The sequence below is a fragment of the Hypomesus nipponensis genome, chromosome 9 (assembly GCF_054491055.1).
Source record: "Hypomesus nipponensis isolate SF chromosome 9, ASM5449105v1, whole genome shotgun sequence".
Lineage (NCBI taxonomy): Eukaryota > Metazoa > Chordata > Actinopteri > Osmeriformes > Osmeridae > Hypomesus > Hypomesus nipponensis.
Genome location: NC_140369.1, coordinates 19,258,321 through 19,279,299, shown reverse-complemented (window position 1 = coordinate 19,279,299; position 20,979 = coordinate 19,258,321). Strand labels below are relative to the sequence as shown.

At 41.0% G+C, this 20,979-nt stretch overlaps 2 protein-coding genes across 23 annotated transcripts in view; one reads left to right on the top strand and one right to left on the bottom strand.

Moving 5' to 3' along the window:
* Positions 1–398: 398 nt before the first annotated feature.
* On the top strand, positions 399–2,786 carry cd8a (CD8a molecule). 3 transcript variants are annotated; one of them, XM_084705871.1, is made up of 7 exons: positions 399–558; positions 1,015–1,329; positions 1,430–1,525; positions 1,704–1,814; positions 1,907–1,946; positions 2,139–2,199; positions 2,566–2,786. In XM_084705871.1, the coding sequence occupies exons 1-6, from the start codon at positions 507–509 to the stop codon at positions 2,188–2,190; spliced, it is 666 nt and encodes a 221-aa protein (XP_084561997.1). In that variant the 5' UTR covers positions 399–506; the 3' UTR covers positions 2,191–2,199; positions 2,566–2,786. The 3 variants fall into 3 exon arrangements, with proteins under 3 accessions (XP_084561997.1, XP_084561996.1, XP_084561998.1); XM_084705870.1 differs by having other exon boundaries at positions 2,139–2,786; XM_084705872.1 differs by lacking the exons at positions 2,139–2,199; positions 2,566–2,786 and having other exon boundaries at positions 1,907–1,950.
* A 209-nt stretch (positions 2,787–2,995) lies between these two features.
* cast (calpastatin) overlaps positions 2,996–20,979 on the bottom strand; it is a 39,792-nt gene continuing 21,808 nt past the window's right edge. For 6 of the 20 annotated variants that reach the window (XM_084705850.1, XM_084705849.1, XM_084705851.1 and 3 more), the window contains 29 exons: positions 19,691–19,834; positions 19,208–19,291; positions 18,688–18,819; positions 17,826–17,957; positions 17,430–17,474; positions 17,188–17,292; positions 16,922–17,002; positions 15,409–15,450; positions 13,888–13,971; positions 13,693–13,767; positions 13,218–13,295; positions 12,673–12,750; positions 12,162–12,266; positions 11,918–12,034; positions 11,392–11,487; positions 11,145–11,222; positions 10,936–11,028; positions 10,218–10,295; positions 9,707–9,811; positions 9,316–9,432; positions 7,293–7,490; positions 7,058–7,162; positions 6,781–6,873; positions 6,298–6,342; positions 5,976–6,104; positions 5,770–5,856; positions 5,295–5,324; positions 4,973–5,079; positions 2,996–4,500 (listed from right to left, as the gene is read on the bottom strand). In XM_084705850.1, coding sequence (XP_084561976.1) covers positions 4,981–5,079; positions 5,295–5,324; positions 5,770–5,856; positions 5,976–6,104; positions 6,298–6,342; positions 6,781–6,873; positions 7,058–7,162; positions 7,293–7,490; positions 9,316–9,432; positions 9,707–9,811; positions 10,218–10,295; positions 10,936–11,028; positions 11,145–11,222; positions 11,392–11,487; positions 11,918–12,034; positions 12,162–12,266; positions 12,673–12,750; positions 13,218–13,295; positions 13,693–13,767; positions 13,888–13,971; positions 15,409–15,450; positions 16,922–17,002; positions 17,188–17,292; positions 17,430–17,474; positions 17,826–17,957; positions 18,688–18,819; positions 19,208–19,291; positions 19,691–19,834 — 2,655 coding nt within the window. In that variant the 3' untranslated portion in view covers positions 2,996–4,500; positions 4,973–4,980. Of the gene's footprint in view, positions 4,501–4,972; positions 5,080–5,294; positions 5,325–5,769; positions 5,857–5,975; positions 6,105–6,297; positions 6,343–6,780; positions 6,874–7,057; positions 7,163–7,292; positions 7,491–9,315; positions 9,433–9,706; positions 9,812–10,217; positions 10,296–10,935; positions 11,029–11,144; positions 11,223–11,391; positions 11,488–11,917; positions 12,035–12,161; positions 12,267–12,672; positions 12,751–13,217; positions 13,296–13,692; positions 13,768–13,887; positions 13,972–15,408; positions 15,451–16,921; positions 17,003–17,187; positions 17,293–17,429; positions 17,475–17,825; positions 17,958–18,687; positions 18,820–19,207; positions 19,292–19,690; positions 19,835–20,979 lie in introns of those variants that run through there. The other 14 variants (XM_084705860.1, XM_084705859.1, XM_084705861.1 and 11 more) reach the window with 8 other exon arrangements.

Sequence of the window (20,979 nt, the reverse complement as noted above, 5' to 3'; positions counted from 1 at the left end):
TTGGCAAGCTATGTAAGGTATACATTAACATCGAGTGAATAATAAACGATAACATCGAATTATATAACACTCCTTTTATACTATTGTTGAAAATGTAGGCTGTAATATTTCTAACGTTAGCGAGACTTTGCTAGTTCTGGAATAGGCCACAACTACGTTATTGTCTACTTGCCACTTTAGTTATCGGACATTCATTCGTGCTTTTAGCAACAGGCAGGAGCATCCATAGCAAATAGAATGGTAAAACTGTGTCCCCACCACTGTTCAAACCAAATCTACGCCCTTGGTTGTGCTTATGCAAAAAAAAAAAAAAACAAGGAGGCTCTGAAGAAACCTTGCAGCAGACCACCTTGAGGTGCACGACTGTTCTGCAAAACTCCTGCAATGATCTTATTTGACAGTGATGTAAAATACTTCCGCAGGAGCGGCGGGCGGGTCTTGGTGAGTCGCTCATTGTGTTTTACACCCAGGAGGACAAACTTAAATTTTTAAACAGAGGAAATAAAATGGCTCAAAGTTGGATCAGACAGGCGGTTGTTTTACTGGTCTTTTGTCAAAGTAAGTTATATTAAATATTAATTCAGTCGGCTAAAAATGTAAATCTAGGCCCAACTCATATTGTCCCTATGATATTCTAATGCCTAATGGAAGTCAAGGCATAGGCTACACCCACACATTGATTTTGGCAGTTTATTTGTTATAGGCCTATGTTCTTTCCTTCTTATTTGCAATGCCAACGATACATTGTTAAAAACATATTATTGGAACATCTCATGTCTATTGGAAATATATGGGCATGTTTAATTAGTAGATTATTGATATGCAATTGAAGTTGCAGTTCCGCTATAACAACCCATGCTGTTAGCCAATACCCTCACATTATTTAGGCCCATTAGGACTTGATCTACAAAACACCTATCAATGGCCAACACTTAGAACTGTCTTGGTTTTCTCTACACAAACAAACACAGCCGAACAGATCAGATTTGTTTTGATGTATCAAAAACATTGCAGGAATACCTTCAACATTTGGGACTGTAACAGAAGATGGAAGTAGCGTTGACATTACCTGCGAGCCACCAATCTCTGGTTCCATAATTTTTTGGTTTCGAGTGACGGACAACGTAGCCATGGAGTTTATTACCACTATGGCTTCAGACGGGACAATGAAAGTACCAATAAACGAAGACATATTTAAAAAACCAACAATGAAAAAGAAACTTACGCTGAAGAGTTTTAAGAAAGAACGCGACAGTGGCTCTTACGGCTGTATGTCAATTAACAAAAATGAGCTAATGTTTGGTGAAGTTACTGTTCTTGCTGGACCAGGTGAGTCTAAAATAATATCGAAAAAACACTATTTGAGAGCCATGTCTGTTCAATGGTCAACATTTTTCCATAACACGTTTTCTTAACTTTCTTTCTGAAGCACCAAAAACAGAAGCACCAACAACGAAAACACCAGCAACAACCGAATCCATTCAATCCACAACAACCAAGTCGTGTGCTTGTAACTCTGATAAAGGTCTAACGGATATAATTTTGCTTACCTTTATAGAATGTATATGAGGTATACACACGAAATATTCTAAATTTTTTCCTCAGCTATAATAAGGTCAGGGGTTGAGATATTAGTTTTCATTATTTTAGAACAATAATATTCCAGTCGCCCATTGACATACAAAAATTGTTATGTTTACCAGTGGGGAAGAAGAACTCTGGGCTATCCTGTGATCCTTTGATGTGGGGCCCACTGGCTGGGGGTTGTGGCCTTCTTGTCCTCCTTCTAATAGTCACCATATGTCACTGCAATCGTGAGTCCTTAACATACACACACATCAGACACACAGACAATGTCATATCACCAAATACATTCTAATTATATAACAACATACATTTTCTGTAGGTATTAGAACCAGACGCTGCCCTCATCATTACAAAAGACAGTAAGATGAATATTTTTGTCCAAGTTTTGATGCAATCCAAAAAGACAAAGAAATGGCTAACTATGTCACCACTTGATTTTCTGTTGTATCACAAGCAATTGGGTTGAGACAATTGTGACCATTTGTTAATATTTCTTTTGATTTATTATAAAAAAGTAAAACAGTTGATCTTTCTTTCTTATTTGTTCACAGGAAACAAACAGCACAAGGAAAGCAACATGCTATGGCTACAAGACACGTTTAATGACATTAAGTATATTTCCTATAGAACATTTTGAAACAAAAAATGAACGATTTGAAAACATATACTAATTTACAGAGACAAAACAATCCATTTAAAACACTTTGAGGTTAGAAAAACACATTTGGGTTTCAAACAGCATCTTCTAGAGCTTAAAAAAGGCTTGCTGCAGTAAGGTTGTACTTGGATCATACTTCAGCGAGTACTCCTTACCAATAATTCTATATACTCTTTCGTACTCCTATGTACTATTTTGTGTTGTAAACTCTATTCCTGTTGAATTGCACCATTGTCAAATTGTTAAATTTTTGTTGATTTCGTAAGCTACAGACTTTTTTTGTGAGTCTCAATGGTTAACATGGTTAATTCTTTTTTTAGACTGTCAAGAAAGTCACAGGATGAGATGGGACGATGTGGAGTAAAATTTAACATATAACATTTATGCATTTTGCTTTTTTAATATCTTCAGTTCACAATGATTTCATGTTTTCCTCTCTTCCTCCTGCAAAAACCTGGGCTTTTGGAAAATAATCCATTCAATGCACTGAAATTGATGCTTCTAGTATAACACATTTAAAGCTCTTAAATAAATACAAATATTAAACTGATTTTTAATTGTGTGCCTTAAATGCTCAATCACACAAAAAATATATTTATACATTTTTAAATGAATGCTTATTCTGTAAGCTAAGTAACGAAGCTACGTAATGTATAAACAGGGGCAAGAGAAATGTGTGTGTGTGTGTCTGCGTCTCATGCGGTAATTTACTTTTGAAATACAGTTTGGAAAATAACAAGTCTGAAAGTGTTCAACTACATAGCTTTTTATTTGCATTTTTACAACACTAGAAATCCATTTACTTGTATGTTCCTCATTCCCATCAATTATTACACCCACGTGCACAAGTGTCCAAGGCCACTGAAGGCAAAGATAAAACCTTGAAAATAACTTTTTGCTAAGACATCTGAAACACCCATTTGAAATCACACAACTGTCAGAAGAGGAAGCACATTTCTAGAGCTTTGAACACTGAAAAACCACCAAGCCTCACACTAGGAGAAGTAAGTAATTTAGACATGTGATAAACGACTGTCAAATATTTCCCTTTAACTATAATATTTGTACATTTTACATTAGGCTCCATCACTTTTACCAAATGACCCCATTTTGAATGCATTAGTGTTAACTTACAGAATTATTTTTGCTTTTAATCATTTTGTGGTAAAATGTTTAGGGCTCTCTCTTGTCTACTTTGTGGAACAAGTTGGTGACTTAGACCCCTGATGACTAAATGCGTGAAACACATAATTATACTTTCAAACTTGCAATAAAACTCTAACCCAATTATTATTATTTTGAGACATTTAAGCTATACCTGAACCCGAACAAATAATGTTGGCAACAAAGGTGGCAAATATTCACTTCGCCTTTTGAAGTTCTGACTAGTAGAGATAGGTATTGTGACTGTGTACATTTTACAGTAGAACATTCCTTTACAGTTTACAAATTAAGGCAGTTTACAGAGGTAGCAACCATTCCAGTACACTTGTAAGTGAACTTTCAGAAACCACTATTTGCATCTACAAGGCCATGTGTACATGAAAATACCCTTGTTTTATAGATATTGCTTAACAGAAAGTAAAATAAATTGTCACCAGTATCTCTCAGCTGCATTAGGCAGACCACATCCTGTAAGTCCTTTTACATGTTCAGTATTGTAAACTAAGATAATCAAACTAAGCAGACTATGCTGTGCTCTAGTGTCTGTATGGTGGCTTGCCACATTATAGAAAAAAAAACTCCACTTTCTTTCTGTATACAAGATTGCACCCACATCCTTATACTGCGGACCAGACAATCTACTTCTCCCGCACCTGCTCACAATCACTATTACCCTAACGTTGCAGCAGCATCAACTTTAATACTGTGTAGTAGCAACAGCATGCGATGTGGTGGAAATGTCAAATGTCAACTGCTAGGACGATGGCATGTCTCCAGGGGGATATTTCTCCAAGTAATTTTCCAAAAATGTTTCTTAAATATATATTTTTCTTTAATCCTTCTTTCTTAGTTACATGCTATTCTTTCTACTTCTCAAGGACAAGAAACCAACACTCCTCAGTCAAACTCCAACCATCCCCTGTCGTGTGACACCAAGCAGTCAAGGCATTGCACACAGTGTGTGTGTGTGGTTATGTTTTCGTTCATCCAGTATACATTCTCCATCATTTAGAAAAAATAGAATCCTTATTTAGAGTTACTCCCACAAATGGCACCTCTGTGTTGCAGGGGAGATGTATTGCACCGGGAATCTGCAACATATGACAGAGATGTTAACAGTAAGTACAATTAAATTAATTCACACTTGTACCTGTGCAGAGTACAGGTACAAAGTCAATGAAGTCTGAACAGTTTCACCAGTGCAATTGCATTGATCTGTGGAAAAAAAATGCCAGGAATCTCTGTCTGTGTATTTTTATTGAATGGGGTTTTAGGGCTGCAAGTTTCTCACGATTATCTCGAGAATCAGGCACTCTGCAAAGTTCATATTTTTTATAATACAAAAGGTGTTCAGTGTTACCGCGTTTGCCGTTGTTTGGATAAGCATTTCGACATCCCCACCAAATAAATGTACTGTTTTGCAATGGATCTTTTTTAGCCATGTTGAGCTTGCACTAGGCTATATGCATCACTAAGCGCTTGCACTAGAGGCTGCATGATCACTGAACTTCAGTGAATTTTGCGGGTACCACTCTCAACCTGTCTAAATAAACGTTTTCTTACCCAAATGTCTAGCTCTTGCCACCCTTCTTCATGGATGTAGGCACTACGTCTGAGCTCATCTCTCCAGACAGGGTGTCAAAGGCTGAAGGGTCCTCTGCTTGATTTTTCTAAGAAACAAAGACCAAAGGTCAAACAACTAATATAGACAAAAGACAGACAAACAACCACACCACAGACTGAAGACTTGCATTCGGCCCTTATCTGCAATGTTACAAATTTAAATGAAAAAGCTTGCATGCCAGTTTATGTTTATTTTTGTTTGGTAAACATGCTGTTGAGAAACTGGTTTGTATCATGTTTTTTTTTAGGCCATCAGGCTTACTTTGGATTTTGACCTTGACTTGCTCTTGCCCTGTAACAAAGTCGACATCTTTGTTAAAAGAGATCCTGTTAAGGGTCCTGGTTGCTCAGAATTATCCCCCAAAACCTTTCAGTAATCAACCTATAACAACTCACAATACACAAGACGTAGGCAGAGGCCACAGAAGAGACTCATGTGAAATGAGTTTACATTATTAAGTCTCATGTTCTTTGTGCTTAATGTCACAGTTAAGCTTTAAGTCCAGTCTTTGTGTTTGCAAACATTTAATTTAAAATGTAATAAACTGTTGGGTTTTGAAGCCAACACATTGTCCAAGGAATGTCAACATTGCAATCAAGTTTTAACCTTGAGAAGTAAGCTGTGTAATGTGTCTGAACATCTCTAGGGGGCAATGTATGACAAAAAAAGACTGCCCCTATGATACATTTGCAAATGTTGTGCTTGAGAGGGCTGTGTTTATGCTTGGGAGGTTCACCTTTGGCTTTTCTCCTTTTGGTTTGAACTCTGGAACATCTGGAAGCAAAGTGTCAGCCAGAGAGTCCAACACAGGGCCGGACACAGCCTAAAAACACACAACATGGCCATTCAACACATACACACAGCAAAACAACAAAAACCTTACCGCAGAATCTAATATTAAGAACAGTCTAGATATAGAATTAGACCACAGTTGGCACCAACCTGCAATTTCTCTGGGTGCAGAGAGGGTGGCACCAGTACTGTTGAGACCCCCACAGAGGCAGCAGGGGTGACAGGGGCAGAGAAGTCACCAGAGAGCACCTCAAGGGCATCAGCTTCATCCATAGATTTCTGTGGCGCAGAAACAATGGTTATTACATCTTGATTACTCACCTCTAAAGTAAGTAAATAAAATACATGTGAGAAGGAGTCTGTCGTGTCAAAATAATACCCAGTCGAACGTTTGATGCGAATGCCCTTGAAAATTGTTGGACAAGATGTTTATTCAACTACAAGAAATGTCCTTCTTTAATGCGTATCTCACCTGTTTAGGTTTGACATCTGCTTTGGCCTTGGATTTGACCTTCGTCTTGGATGGGAAGACAAGAAAACTGTCAGAAAGAACTGCAATGCAACATTGTGTCGTCTACGGACCAACAAGTAAACAACAGCAACACAGAGAGCAAATGTGCAAGTCAATACAGAAACGAGGGGAAAGGATACTAGTACATAGGATCATACAGTGTGTACAGTATAGTTTATACTGTATATTTGCCCGCTGCCTAATTTTCTTTTTTTCCATTGTTGCACATTACGTTTGGAATCATGTCCTTTTGCATGTTTTGGTAACGGTGTAACTTTCAGTGATATATGCATGGGGGGGGGGGGGGGTGTCACAGGGAAGAGGGATATGGGTAAGAAGAGGGGGGTATGGGTAAGTTAACATTATGCCCATTTCACAAGGCTTGGGGCTTGTGCTTGGGTCCAAACAAGAGTGTGTTAAGATGTGGCATTTTCCATTGGTTACCTTCAGGTCCTCCTCTGTTGGCCGGTACTCAGGAGGAAGGCTGTCGTCTCTCTCCCCCATCTTGATGAGTTTCTCTTCTGTAACCTCCTTCTCCTGGGAGGGCAGATGTCACAACTACAGTCAATCTTAATGTTGCAGTGACAGTAGCCCACACTGACTGGAAACCCTGAGCCTAGGCAGTTTTAAAACCGACTAGCTTGCTACGAGAAGAGGGAAAGGACACTTGTTTTTCGTTTGGAATCAGGCCAGTTTCTGGTATCTAGCTGTAGATGTGCACCTTGATGATGTCTTTGGCTGAGACGGGAGCGGGCTCAGGGACAGGGGTGGCGTCTATCAAGGTGTCTGACAAAGAGTCCAAGGCGTCTGCCGTTCCTGTGGAGAGCTGAGAACACACGTGCACATATGAACGCGCCTGTCCACACACACACTCACGGTTGGTGACAACTATGAAGTCCAACACTGCACATGCCATTCTATGTATATGTGTGAGTATGGGCGAGAGAGGAGGGTACCTGGCGGTCAGCAGCTGACTGGACAGCAGGAGCCACAGCAGGAGCAACAAAGTCTCCAGCCAGAGCGTCCAGGGCAAAGTCATCAGTGTATGCAGGAGGAGCAGCAGCGGGGATGGAAGCCTGGACCACAGGAGCAGCAGAGGGGGACATGAAGTCTCCTGACAAGATGTCCAGAGCCTCGCCAGAGTCCATGGATGGCTGGAGAGAGACAGACAGACAGACAGACAGACAGACAGACAGAGAGAGAGAGAGAGAGAGAGAGAGGGGGGGGGGGGGGAAGAAAGAAAACAAGTGAGATAAACAAAGATAGCTATCAACTGAACTTTATTATTTAGACCCCCATCCAGTAGGGGTGGGCGGTATACCGGTATGAACACAAATACCGGTATTGTGTTGTGCCATGATATGGATTTTGCCATATTATGGATATCACAATATATTATAAAATTTATTAGTAAAGTGTTTCTGTTTGGTATACAATATAAGTCAAGTGACACTGTCTCGTGGGCTAGTTCAAATTTGTATATTTTACAAAAAAAAACATGCAGCATGGACGCTGCACGCATTGGTCCAGCCAATGAAAGTCAACAAACAAGCTAGCGCAACTCTAGCTTGGCTGCCAGCCCAATCACCCACAAAATAATTTGGTCGGGAAGTTCGGTAATAAGAATAACTAATATATTGTGATAAATACCGATACCGTCAGTGCTTACGAATTATACCGTGATAAACATTTTAGGACATACCGCCCTGCCCTACCATCCAGTAGAGGAGAGAGTAACGTATTACTTTCTGATCCCCACTGACAGGCACAATACAAAATATACCTGCCACAAATGACTCATACTGTACTAAAAAAAGTGACAGGATCTTATAAAATAAAAGTCCACATTAGAAATATGGTCATCAGTGGTCCTTGACATGCCTAGCAAGTACCAAGACGTCCAAAGTATGCAACACACTGGTGTCCATGAGTAGTCCTAGCACCCCTCGTGCAGACTAGGGAAGGCTTTGAATAGTCTTACAACAGTCAAGGTCACCATGAAGCTCTTTGATGAGCACCGCAGAATGATCAATAACTCTGACACTCAAGGGCAAGGGTGTCCTCAGGATTTCTGTGTTTCTTAACTGGTCTAACCTCAGGACCCGAATTTGTCCTTGGTCATTAAGTTGCAACCGGGGTGGGGGGTGCTTGTGGTGTTTCTGATGGTGGCATGTAACTCTGTATAACTCGAGACGGCAATCAACTAGGTATCTCACGGCGAATGCGTGAGGCTTGACACCTTTTGATTTTTTGACGGAGCCGAAGCACACGTCCACAACCCACTCCACACCAGCTCATGACCCAAAAGTGAGAAACACTGTTTTTGATGTTTCCCTGCTCCAGCACACCTGATTCAAATGAATGGTCGTTATCAGGCTTCTACAGAGCTTGATAACGACCATTCTGAACTGAACACCCCTGCTCTAGGGGCCCAATGACAAACCATGAGACAACATTCTTTGCGTTCCCATGAAACACGATTATGTTTTAGCTGTAATACGAGCCTAGAATTAGTTTGTTATAATAGGAATAAATACAGTAGTATATCATGATCATATGCTAAGTAAATCCTCTCTTGGCCTTCTTCACCATTGCTTTACTTACTTTGGAAATTGACCATTCATAGCCTTTGTAAGTCTATTTACTGTTAACTTTGGATGAAAGTGTCTGCTATTGTCTGCTGTCCAGGTAACATTTCAGTTGAACCCCTGAAGTTGTCACATATCAGTACACTTATGTAATTTTGGAACTCAGGCATCTTTAGTGAACAATTTTTCAATATATAAGGCTATTCAAGGCAGGCAAAATTGCACAGTCAGCGAACAGTATGAGACCTCAAATACTTTTTTACATGTCCCAGCTGGTACCATTTGAGATGAGTGCAGAAGTCATCTGATGAATGCACCATCTACTGTAAAAGCCACAAAAAGGACCACTGGGTCTACCACTAAAGCTGGTCCATGTCATTACAAGGCTCACCTGAGGCTTGGGTGCAGGAAGGTCTTTGTGTTTGTCGTCTCTGAACCTGTACTCAGGCGGAAGCGTGTCCTCGCGCTCACCCACACGCACACCCTTCTCAGAGGCCAGTTTATCTTCCTACACACACGTGCGCGAGAAAACACACACACATGCACACACATACAAGTAGACATCAAGTGGAAGCATGTGACCATGCCATGCACTCATCAGTTCTTCGATGCGGTGGGAAATGTGATCTTATGCAGTTTCTACTTGGGGGGGGCTTCAAATGGAAAAACACCGGCACATGTCAACAGAATGGCCATGCGGTGTGTCACTATGAACACTAGGTTGTGAATAGAAGTGCCCTATCCATCCTGTCCATGCCACGGTGAGTTTGTGGGCCCCATACCGAGACCATATCCTCGGGTCTGAGCTTGGCAGGTTCAGGTGCTGGTTCTGGAGCAGCCAGGGTGTCGCCCAGAGCACTGAGGGCATCCAGGGACATGGAGTCATCCTGGAGAAAGGGTGGGATGAGGGAGAGGGAGCGAAAGAGACAATAAACAGTATATTACTACTGACACTTGCTTTTTACAGTTCTACTGGTAAAATGCCAAGCAGAGCTGCGCATTGAGATGGGCAGGAAATAATGGAAAGTGAAAGATGGGTGGAGAAGAAGAAATTGTGGAATTAAGTGGGATTATAAGACTGACAGAAAGCTCTTTAAGGGTGCCTAAAACAGACAGGCTAAGTAATAGATAACTGCAATGCTAATTAATGGATAACAATTAAATATGACTCCAATAAGACTTCATAGCATTTCTGTATGACATAATGACAGCTTGGCATGGTCCGCCATTTCAACAATGCATATGTGCTGCTTGATTTGGAACTTTCTGTGTTACCAGTATCTTTTGTGTTACCTTTTCAAGTTTGGCTTTCTTGTCAGCGGGAGGAACAGCAGACTTTGTAGCAGGGGCAGGCTTTGACTCTTCAGGTTTCTAAAAATGGAAAACAGAACCAGTTGGGGGAAAGTAATGTAGAAATTGTGTGTTTGAGTGGCACACTGTCACAAAATGTTTTTGTTGCCCTAAGAGTTTAAACGCAATCAAAGGTAGAAGTGAGAGAGATGCAAACGCAGGAAAGAGATACGGTAGGGTACAGTAGATAGAGAGAAAGAAAAGGTGAACCCGGTGAATGAGAGCGATCGGTTCTCGACTTCATCGAGACTTAAAGCAGCACTAACCATGACTTGAACCCTTTCACTTTGTTTGGTTTGAAGGACAATGATTCAAACAGTAAACATGTAGATTAAGAGACACAACTAGCAAACAAGTGACACACAACACTGACACTCTTACACATTATCCAACTGAGGGCATGAGCACAACATTTAGGCAAACCTTGCATATATTGAGTAATGGGTGGCCCTTGACACATTACTTAAATGGTGCACAATCCCTGTAAACTAAAGTCTCCTATCTGTCTATCTACCCATCCATCACAAAGCTTCATATTGGTCTATTTCCCTGTATTAGAGCAAAATAATGTGTATCTATAGTTGTATCTTTAAATCTGTATTTCCAATACAAATTCATTCGAGTAACAATCATATGTTCATGTAATTTCTCTTAATGATACCTTCTCAAGTTGAGGCTTTGGGGGGCACACAGTTGGAATAGGGTTAGGGATCCTGTCAAGAGGCTGTGGCACACATGGAGGACAAATGGCTATCTACAAGTGAGAGACACAGGAGGAAGGCGCACAAACACAACAACAGTCACCAAACAGAACAACCACGCTACATGACAAGACAACACTAACAGTACAAACATACACACACGGTTTACCTTTGGAGAATGTACAGGAGGAACAACAGGGGCCTGGACTGTGGAAGCTTTAGTTGGTGCAACAACATCTGCCTTAGGCTTGGAGAGAGGTAAAACAACATAACAGTTCAGTCAACTGAATGCATTACTAACAACGAGGACGTACTGGAGGACTTTACAGAAGCGTGAGTTGATTGAAGTGAATTGATTTGTTTGCTAGCCAATGGGTGGATGGACTGGCTGTTAGACAATAACGGGTCTGTGTCACCTGTTTGGGAAGAGCTTGGGGTGCAACTGGCGCAACAGACGATGTCATGAAGTCTCCAGATAAGATATCCAGAGCCTCACCAGAGTCCATGGAGGGCTGAAAGAGGAAAAGGGGAAAGGGAGGGGAGGGTGAGATCATTGTAATCAATTATTTATTTACGAGCTTTGACTAGTTTCACTGCTGCTCGCAATCATCATTCTATCAGGCTGAATTCACGAATAATATTCCTATGCCATCTTCAAGATGCTGTTAGATCAAAGGACTTAAAAAACTGCCTAAATAGCCATACAATAACTTAAGTGACCTACTACCTACTGCCCCCCTAAGGATTGCTTTTTAACACAATGTCAAAATAGTCTTTGAATGTTTATATCAATCTGTTCAGAAGTGGACATGGTGTCCACAAAAAGTGTCCTCAAAAGGGACCTTTTCTGGCAGGACTATATGCTCTTCATCTACTGCGAGAGCCACAAAAAAGACCTCCGGGTTTACTACTGAAACTGATCCATGTCATTACAAGGCTCACCTCAGGCTTGGGTGCAGGAAGGTCTTTGTGTTTGTCGTCTTTGAACCTGTACTCAGGCGGAAGCGTGTCCTCGCGTTCACCCACACGCACACCCTTCTCTTTCTTCAACTTGCCCTCCTGCAGACAAAAAAGGTAAGATGAATACGGAAAGTTAAAACAGCAACAGAAGTTTAATGAATCAAAAGGGTTTACAAGCCACCACACTGAAAAAACACAGTCACTGCTCTATTGCTGAAGTCCGTACCGAGACCATATCCTCGGGTCTGAGCTTGGCAGGTTCAGGTGCTGGTTCTGGAGCAGCCAGGGTGTCGCCCAGAGCACTGAGGGCATCCAGGGACATGGAGTCATCCTGGAGAAAGGGTGGGATGAGGGAGAGGGAGCGAAAGAGACAATAAACAGTATATTACTACAGACACTTGCTTTTTACAGTTCTATTGGTAAAATGCCAAGCAGAGCTGCGCATTGAGATGGGCAGGAAATAATGGAAAGTGAAAGATGGGTGGAGAAGAAGAAATGGTGGAATTAAGTGGGATTATAAAACTGACAGAAAGCTCTTTAAGGGTGCCTAAAACAGACAGGCTAAGTAATAGATAACTGCAATGCTAATTAATGGATAACAATTTAATATAACTCCAATAAGACTTCATAGCATTTCTGTATGACATAATGACAGCTTGGCATGGTCCGCCATTTCAACAATGAATATGTGCTGCTTGATTTGGAACTTTCAGTGTTACCAGTATCTTTTGTGTTACCTTTTCAAGTTTGGCTTTCTTGTCAGCGGGAGGAACAGCAGACTTTGTAGCAGGGGCAGGCTTTGACTCTTCAAGTTTCTAAAAATGGAAAACAGAAATAGTTGGGGGAAAGTAATGTAGAAAATGTGTGTTTGAGTAGCACACTGACACAAAACCTTTAATGTTGCCCTAAGAAATCACAGCAGTGAAATTTGATTTTGTTCCCCCCCCCCACACTATTTTTCCAAATTAATATATCTTCATATGCCAAACCAAGCACCAAGAAGTGTGGTTTAAATATAGTGTTGTATTTTTCACAGAAATCATATACTTGGCTTCTTTACATTCACTGAATTATAGTCTGTTTTACATGGTTGAATCGAATCTTATTATTTTGTTACCGGTAATAAACCGGACGACTAAAATGAGGGGAAATTCACAGTTTCACATTTCCTACATTCAGGACTTCTTCAAATGATTTAAAATCTGCTTTGTATGAGTGCCTTATACAGTATGGCTACACATAATAAACATGTAAACATTGTTACATTCCGGTTTCCAATTACCTTCTCAACTTTGGCTTTCTTGTCAGCAGGGGGAACAGCAGACTTTGTAGCAGTGGCAGTCTTTGACTCTTCAGGTTTCTAAAAATTTGAAAAGAAAATAGTTTGGTTCAAATTGAGTTGTGCACAGTGGTTAGTTATACTTTGATATTGCCAGTACCTAGTTTAACGTGCAATGGCACAAAAGTATTGAAAATCTATAGAAGCCAACAGATTATTAAACAGCACAAGAAATGTGCAAAAGTGGAAAAGGTGACAGGATTCTTTTATTTCTTTTTTCATGTCCCTGCCAGTCATTTGCCAGATGTAATGTGTGGATATGTAGAACACTTATGTTGCTAAAACAAATTAACAGCATATTTGCAGCTGTTCAGTCAAGTATTGCAGATGATAATATTTTTTTCACAACAACAGCAATGCTTACATCCACTGACATAAGCAATCACACACAGCTCAAAGGTAACCAGCCTCACTTTACCTTGGAAGGGGGTGGTGGAGCAAAGTTGGAAAAGCCAGCAGTTGAGGCATTAATGGCACCCACACTCTCCATTTTCTGTGGACCACAGAATTCAAATGATATTTATCACCCCATGCATTACAGGATTTTAAGGAAAAACTGTTACGGTTCCATCCGGTTGGTTCTAAGCTGTTCTACAAGCCCTCTGAGACTCACTTCTCCCTTCTTCTGACTCGGGGGAGTTGAGGTCATGAACCCGGCAGAAAGGGAATCCAAAGCCTCGTCTGTGCCCATGGGTTTCTGAGGGGAATAAGGACACAAAAACCGTCAGTTTCCTATTGTAAGGCTGGGTGTCACCCTGTCCCCACCTCTCATATGCTAAATTGTGGAGTTTCTGGACGGACTCTCTACTTGATGGCTCTCACACCCCACTGTGTAACTTACTGTAGCCTTGCTCGTCATATGTTGATAAGTAAGGGTCAATAAGTGGTCTGATTGGTTGTCCTTGTGTATAAAGGTAAATGTGAAGCATTGAGACATTCTCCTCAGATCTGGCTTGTCCTTGTAATCATTCTCATTGCTCACCTCTTGCTTTCTGTCTCTGATTTACAATAATCATGGTAGTAGTTAGGTGTTAACCTTCATTTTGTAACATGTTTGCCTTGTAATTGATTTCATTTATTTGCAAAGTTATTAAATGTATATTGAATTTAACCTTACTTTTACCATTCTTGCTTTGATTTAACCCATAGAGTCATATAACTGTCATTCTATTTGTATTGGCATTATTTGGTTCATGTTAATACACTTCAGTTTCCTTCAAACATATAGGGGAATAGTTTTGGTTGTTTGGCCAATATTAAACCCCTTACAGTATCTATTGACCTTTTCAAGTTAACTGTGCTGTGAGCTAGCCAGTGATGTATATGCACTGTCAAACATACCAAAAAAATGAATTACACAATCTGAACAACAATGGGAGGATACTCAACTGCGACACAACTACGAGGAAATATGACTTTAGTTCTGTTGTAAAGCTTTCCTCTAGGTGGCGACTGAGACTCACTTAAAGAGACAAAACAGAACCAAATAATCCAAACCAGCCTACATGTGTCAACCTAGGAGGAAAAGTACAGACACACCCATTGCATTCCATAGACCAGATGAAGCAACTGAGAGGTTTGTTGTGTTTCAAAGTTTCGGGGGCTTCATTAATATAAACAACTAACTTGAAATAAAAGTTTGGTGTCCGTTGCTTGACAGCAATAGTGTTGGTTGAACAAAGAACAGGCATGTGCTGTTTCAACAACATTCAAGGGCAGTTGCGTGTGAGAGAAAGGAAAATGAGTGTTGAGTAAATCAGGTGTGGTGATTATTAGTATATACTGTAACATGTGTGGCTGGATAGGTGTGGTGTGTGTCCAAGTACTGGGTTTGGTAGAACAAGAGCCAGCTGGTAAGATTTTCAGGAGGTGTGCCTAGTATTGTTTGCTGAGCCAACACCCAGACTTCAGTGTAACATTCTGCACTGTAGAGCTACCTAACATTGTCAATTACGAGCCACGGGTCACGGCAATGGCATGTCTATGTGTGGGTCAGGGGGAGAGAGTGTGTATGTGATAGTGAGAGGTGGCGAAAAGTGAGACGGGTGTGTGAAATGAGAGAAGAGGATACAAACACATCAACACCGATTTATCAAGGATTAAGGACATAATTTACCAGGACTGAGCAACTTACCGGGATGTCCTTTTTCACAACATCTGGTTTGACAGCTGGGCCCTGTAAAAATATGCAAACATTAGATCAATATCAGGGTCTTAAAAACACAAGTCTTAAAAACAAGGCGAAAGGTTTCAGCTGACCTTACAGCACAGACAGAGACTCATCCAACAATCATATTTGTAGCTTGACTATCTGCCATCTTGTGTTTTTGCTCCTAGATATTGATCATCATTTATGCATAGGACACCTCCATGTGGTGTTTAGCAACTAGAAAGCTAAGAATGACAGTATTGGTTATAGGGCTGAATTTGGGAGTACCTAATTCATGGCCCATTGTGGATTTCCAGACTTTGCCTTTTCATCCACATGCTAACAGAAGTGTGAGGGGAGTGCCTTTCTCCCCTGTGGAAACCATTGTTGCTAACAGACTGCATCATCACACCTGGGAGTACCCAAGCCTCTGAGGCGTATCGCCACAGTTGGAGAGGAAATGGAATGGATGAAGACTGAAATAATCATTACAAGCAGTTTTTCCTGTAAATACATTTTAGAACAGCTTTTAAAAAGTCATGTCTGATATGCATTTGTTTCTTATTTTATGCATCACATTTTAGTTTATTTTATTTTTTGGGGGGTATATAGCGGGACAAGTTATCCCTCACTTCTCATTGTGAGAAATACAAGGTGTTGCGTGAGAATGGGTTGAAATGCGTGAGTCAAACGGCGAATGCGTGAGACTTGAGAGCTCTGGTGTTGTACAATGTATATTAACAGGTTTTACAGAGTTTGTGCATGCAGAGGTTCAAGAGGTGTTAATACATTCCCTTGTCTTCCAAACTTTGGAATCCCAAGACATCACATTTGGTCTACTGCAGCCACTGAGTAAGCAGGTGATGGTCCAATTCAAACTTGCACAGTTTCAGACTTCCTCTTTGTTGATTAATACAATCTGGTTAGATATGTGGGTTCTGTTTTTAAGACAGTCATCTTAAACTTCTTGAAGACTTTATTCCCATGCACTAGGCTTGTAGATTTGGAGTGTTGTTCATTATAGGAACTCCGGGGGATTTAATTTCATTGTAACTGCTGTTATTAACGGTTTGTGTAAATCAGGTGATGAGAGTACATCACTTACATTACATTTAGTCATTCAGCAGACGCTCTTATCCAAAGCAACTTACAGTAAGTACAGGAACATTATCCCCGAGGCACGTAGGGTGAGGTGCCTTGCCCAAGGACACAACGTCATTGGCACGGCCAGTAATCAAACCAGCAACCTTCGGATTACCAGCCCAATTCCCTAACCGCTCAGCCACTTTCAAGTCCTCCAATAATAAATTGTGACTTTGTTTTCCAGAGAGAACACAGAGGGGTTGCCGAAAAACGTACAATAATGCAAAAGCACATTCTTGATTGATAACACTCCAAAACATTGGCAGGCATACAGCATGGCAATGAGGAGTGTGTGTGCGTGTGTGTGTGTGTGTGTGTGTGTGTGTGTGTGGGGGGGGGTGACCAAGAAACTGACCCTGTTCTCAAATCTGTATCCAGGCGGTAGAGTGTCTTCTCGGACCCCACACAACATGGCATCTTCTGCTGTCAAGCCATGCTGTGATACATGCAGCACACACTGTTAAGCACTCTGCCATGACACATGACACACATGCGTCTGTCTAACAATGAAGAAACACTCATAACCTTACATACTTTCATATGCACGCACGCACATACACTTTCACAAAACACTCTCAGTAACTCACTCACACACACTGGACACATTCACACGTGCTCTACCTCTTTGACCTCAGGACCAGTATATTTGGGTGGGTCTGGGTGGGAGACAGAGTCTACTGATGGCAAAATGGCAGCCAAGGCATCAAAAGGGTCCACTTCAGGTGCCTACACACATGCAGTATATCTCAAAACTCAAGCAGCACGACATCCAGCCAATACTTTTGTAGCATCAGCGCAAAAGTGTAAATTGCAGCATCAGCACAACAGAGCTTTAGACAGAAGACATGTAGGGACTTGGTTACCTCTTTGGATGCTTTGGTTCCTGGGGGCCCAACTTCTACCTGTACCTACGAACCAGACCAGGACAGTGAATAATGTAGTACTGTACATGTTTGTGTACAGTATGTAGTCGTAATACACTGTACACTCAACAAAAAATATCACAACATGTACTGTATAGTGTTTGGTCCCATATTTCAGTGGCTGAAATAAATATCACAGAAAAGTGCTGTTCATTTTAGTAAGCAGGGTGCTTTCCTTTAGAGTAGAAACAAGAACAAACAATACAGAAAAACCTGTGAAACCCTCATACAGAAACCCTCATGTACACGCTGCCCACAACAATCCTCCTCCAGATTGCTTCAACTCCCTCCTCTGTCAGGTGATAACTTAACACCAAATTGTCAAACCACCTCTACCTTAGTTGTTTTCACATCTGTTTTCCCCTTCACAGAGGCACTTCCATCCACACTGGCAGCTGCAGCGGGCTTTGACACTTTAGCCGGATCAATTTTAGCCGAGTCAACTTTTTTCGCCGGGTCTGGTACACTCTATGAACGCAGGAGGGTTGACAGCATTAGACCCCGACACATTACAGGACTCGGAGTGGTCATTCTGTTTGTTCAAGATTATATTTATTGTATTTCTTCTCCTGCACTGCAGGTTCAGGTGAAAGATATGTGGAAAGTCTAAAGCGTACACCTGTGTTTGTTATTTGGAAATGACGGTTTAGCAGACTGATCCTCCACTTAGTTTTAATAGTGAGGGCAATGTTAACAAGAAAATATATGGGATGAACATGTACAGTAGCTCACCACCCTAAACTGGCAGAGAAGCAAACCTGAAACCTGACAAGAGCAGGTTATTTTTAAAGGCAGAGGTGGTAGAAAAACAAAATGACTGTGTGCCCAAGTATGACAAGTATGATGATGTCCATGAAGTTCTCTGGCAGCAGAAATTGGGAGTCAACAAGTCCCTTTAAAGTGTCTGACACTTCCAAACCAGAAGCAGGAGCCCAAAGTCACTTCAAAAAGGAAGAGTAAAAACGTAACACCACGTGAAAGTCTGGAAGAGGACGAAGGAAAAACGAGAATAAAGAGAGGGAAAAAAAGCTTTGATTCTTCATACCATAGGCATTTTGGACCAAAATACTATAAGTCACTAATAAGTCACCAAAGAAATTCAAGTGGAGTGAGGTCAAAAGATCCAGGGCAGATAAGAGGAAAACCCCAAGTCGGAAACATCCCTCATATCATATTAATACTGCTGTCTCAAGTCTACCTTGACCGTCTGTTTTGGAGAGTCAGTAGGCTTTGGCTTAGTTGTTTCAGCTTTCACGGTTGCGGCCGCTCCTGCTGAGCTGGCTGTTCCAGCCGAAGTGGTGGGAGCTTTGGCCTGAGAGACAGGTGTAGGCTACAACCAAGAACCAATATGTCAGCACTCCAAACTTGTATAAAATACACAGCAGAAAACATCTCAATTCCAATATGTGCAAACATACAGTACGTTCATATGCATTTTACTCATGGAGGTAAGAAGTTAGTCATTTAGTTTGAGGTGGAAGGATTGTCAAAACTCAGCATACGATGTATTTGCCATTAAACACAAATCTATCTTAAGTTCCCCCTTCCTGGTTAGAGAATGGAGAGTATCAAATGTTTGGTGCATTTCTGTAGATCTGTGTTTATAGACAACTTACATCCAGACTTAACAGTCCTTCAGATGTCACAAAGGGGTCAGGGGAAGAAATATGGAAATCTATATTCAGCACATTCAGCTGGCTATATGTTAATAGGGTTACCTTGAGGATTTCTTTAGGACTGCCTCCGGTCATATCAATAATTGTAGCACCTGCTACCCCGGTGTTAGGAGAGACAAATGAAGTCTACAAACCAAGATGAAGGCGTGGAAGATGTTAAGAGGGTGTGGTTCACAGAATAGACACAGAATAAACGAACTATTCCCTTTGCAAATGGAGTGTCCACCACATTCCCAAACGTCACAGCAGAAGGTCATTTTTATGATGGAATAGCGTGGCAAACAAATGCAAGTGTGTCGTAGGTCAAGATGGCAGACTGAAAGTAGAGGTGACTGAGGGAAGCATGGAAGATGGGCACGATGAGAAGAATAAACAGAACATAAACCTATCATACACCAGGAGCAAAGTGGAGACAAGAAAGTGAAGTCCGAGACATCTGTTAGACATGCCACCATAAGCCACCACCACCACAAGCACCAGTACTACAGTCCCTCGATAGACCCAATCTTGTCTTCCTGTCTCTACCTCCGGTTTGACTATGGCAGTCCCTTTCTGTGTCACCCCTGCAGAGGTAACCACTTTGACATCACTTCCAGTGGTACTGCCCATTGCCATGGTTACTCCTGGCTTTGTAGCCATGGTAGATGCTGCAGATGTAACAGTTGTCTTCTGTAACATAACAAGTTATTACTAAGTTATTTACCATTTAGATTTAAACACCACTAAATAACATAACTAAAGTGTTCTGTCTCAAACCCACAGACAACTAATCAAAAATATGAGATTTTTGATATTACTCAGTAGTTGTTATGAATTATTTGATGTGGCCGGTAAAACAAACGGTACACAGGACAAGGTAAGCAAACCGGCCCTTTTGAAAACAAAACTTACTCTGGGTCTCAGGAATTAAGGGCAGAAGGAGAGATACCCAGAGGCCATCAATCATAGCTCCTGCGGGTGTTGACTGGATAAATAACCTTCTCTTTAACCCCACTTAAATTAACCTTGAATCGGTATGTGAGACTACAGCACATGAGTGGGCCCCTAAAGACCGGTTGTAACCCTTTTCCGGAAAATGAATCTGTTGTTCTTTATATGCATCCATCTCTGACTTGATCATAGTGAAAGTAAGTGGACAAACTAGGTTAAGTCTTTGATTAGGACCATAAGATAGCACTAAAAGAGTAACACAAAACTGACATACAAGAACATGGTCAATGAAACCGCTTCCATGCTGACTCCTTGTAGAAAATAACACAATTAACAGAAATATCTTTACAACTGTTTTACCTCAAACCATCATTCTGTACTCTTACATTAAGATGTCCTTAACACAACATGTTGAGGCTGACAGTATACACCTCCCATACCGCTTCATAGTACTCAGAGCCTCTTTTAGCAAACTCTCTCATGTCCAACCAAAACCTAACAATAGTCAAGGCACCAAAATAGGAGACATTCGAAACATGAATATGCCTCCCTGAGGTCGGCATCTCTGCCACACGTCATTGCTTGGGTTGTGGGCACAGGAAAGAGATCCACTGACATAGTTGTGAACAAGAATTACCTGCTTGATAGATACATATAGTGTGTGAAGACTTTGTGCATATAGTTACAATTTATTTTGTGAAAGCAGAGCAGCACTTGGTTTTGTTAGATCAACACAACTTGAAGTACTTCTTTTTTATTGGATGAGCTAATTACGCAGCAAATACTGACGGCACACTTAAATCTTAGTTGTGTAATGCTACATCAGTAGGTTATTTGCATAGAATGAACATGATACAACTGTGCACAGTTTTGCTTTTGTAAAT

What these genes read in the sequence shown, in the direction of transcription:
- cd8a (XM_084705871.1), top strand. Translation starts at nt 507, where the DNA reads ATGGCTCAAAGTTGGATCAGACAGGCGGTTGTTTTACTGGTCTTTTGT. An exon ending in TACTGTTCTTGCTGGACCAG is followed by an intron (nt 1,330 to 1,429) that starts GTGAGTCTAAAA and finishes TTCTTTCTGAAG; the next exon opens with CACCAAAAACAGAAGCACCA. An exon ending in TGCTTGTAACTCTGATAAAG is followed by an intron (nt 1,526 to 1,703) that starts GTCTAACGGATA and finishes TATGTTTACCAG; the next exon opens with TGGGGAAGAAGAACTCTGGG.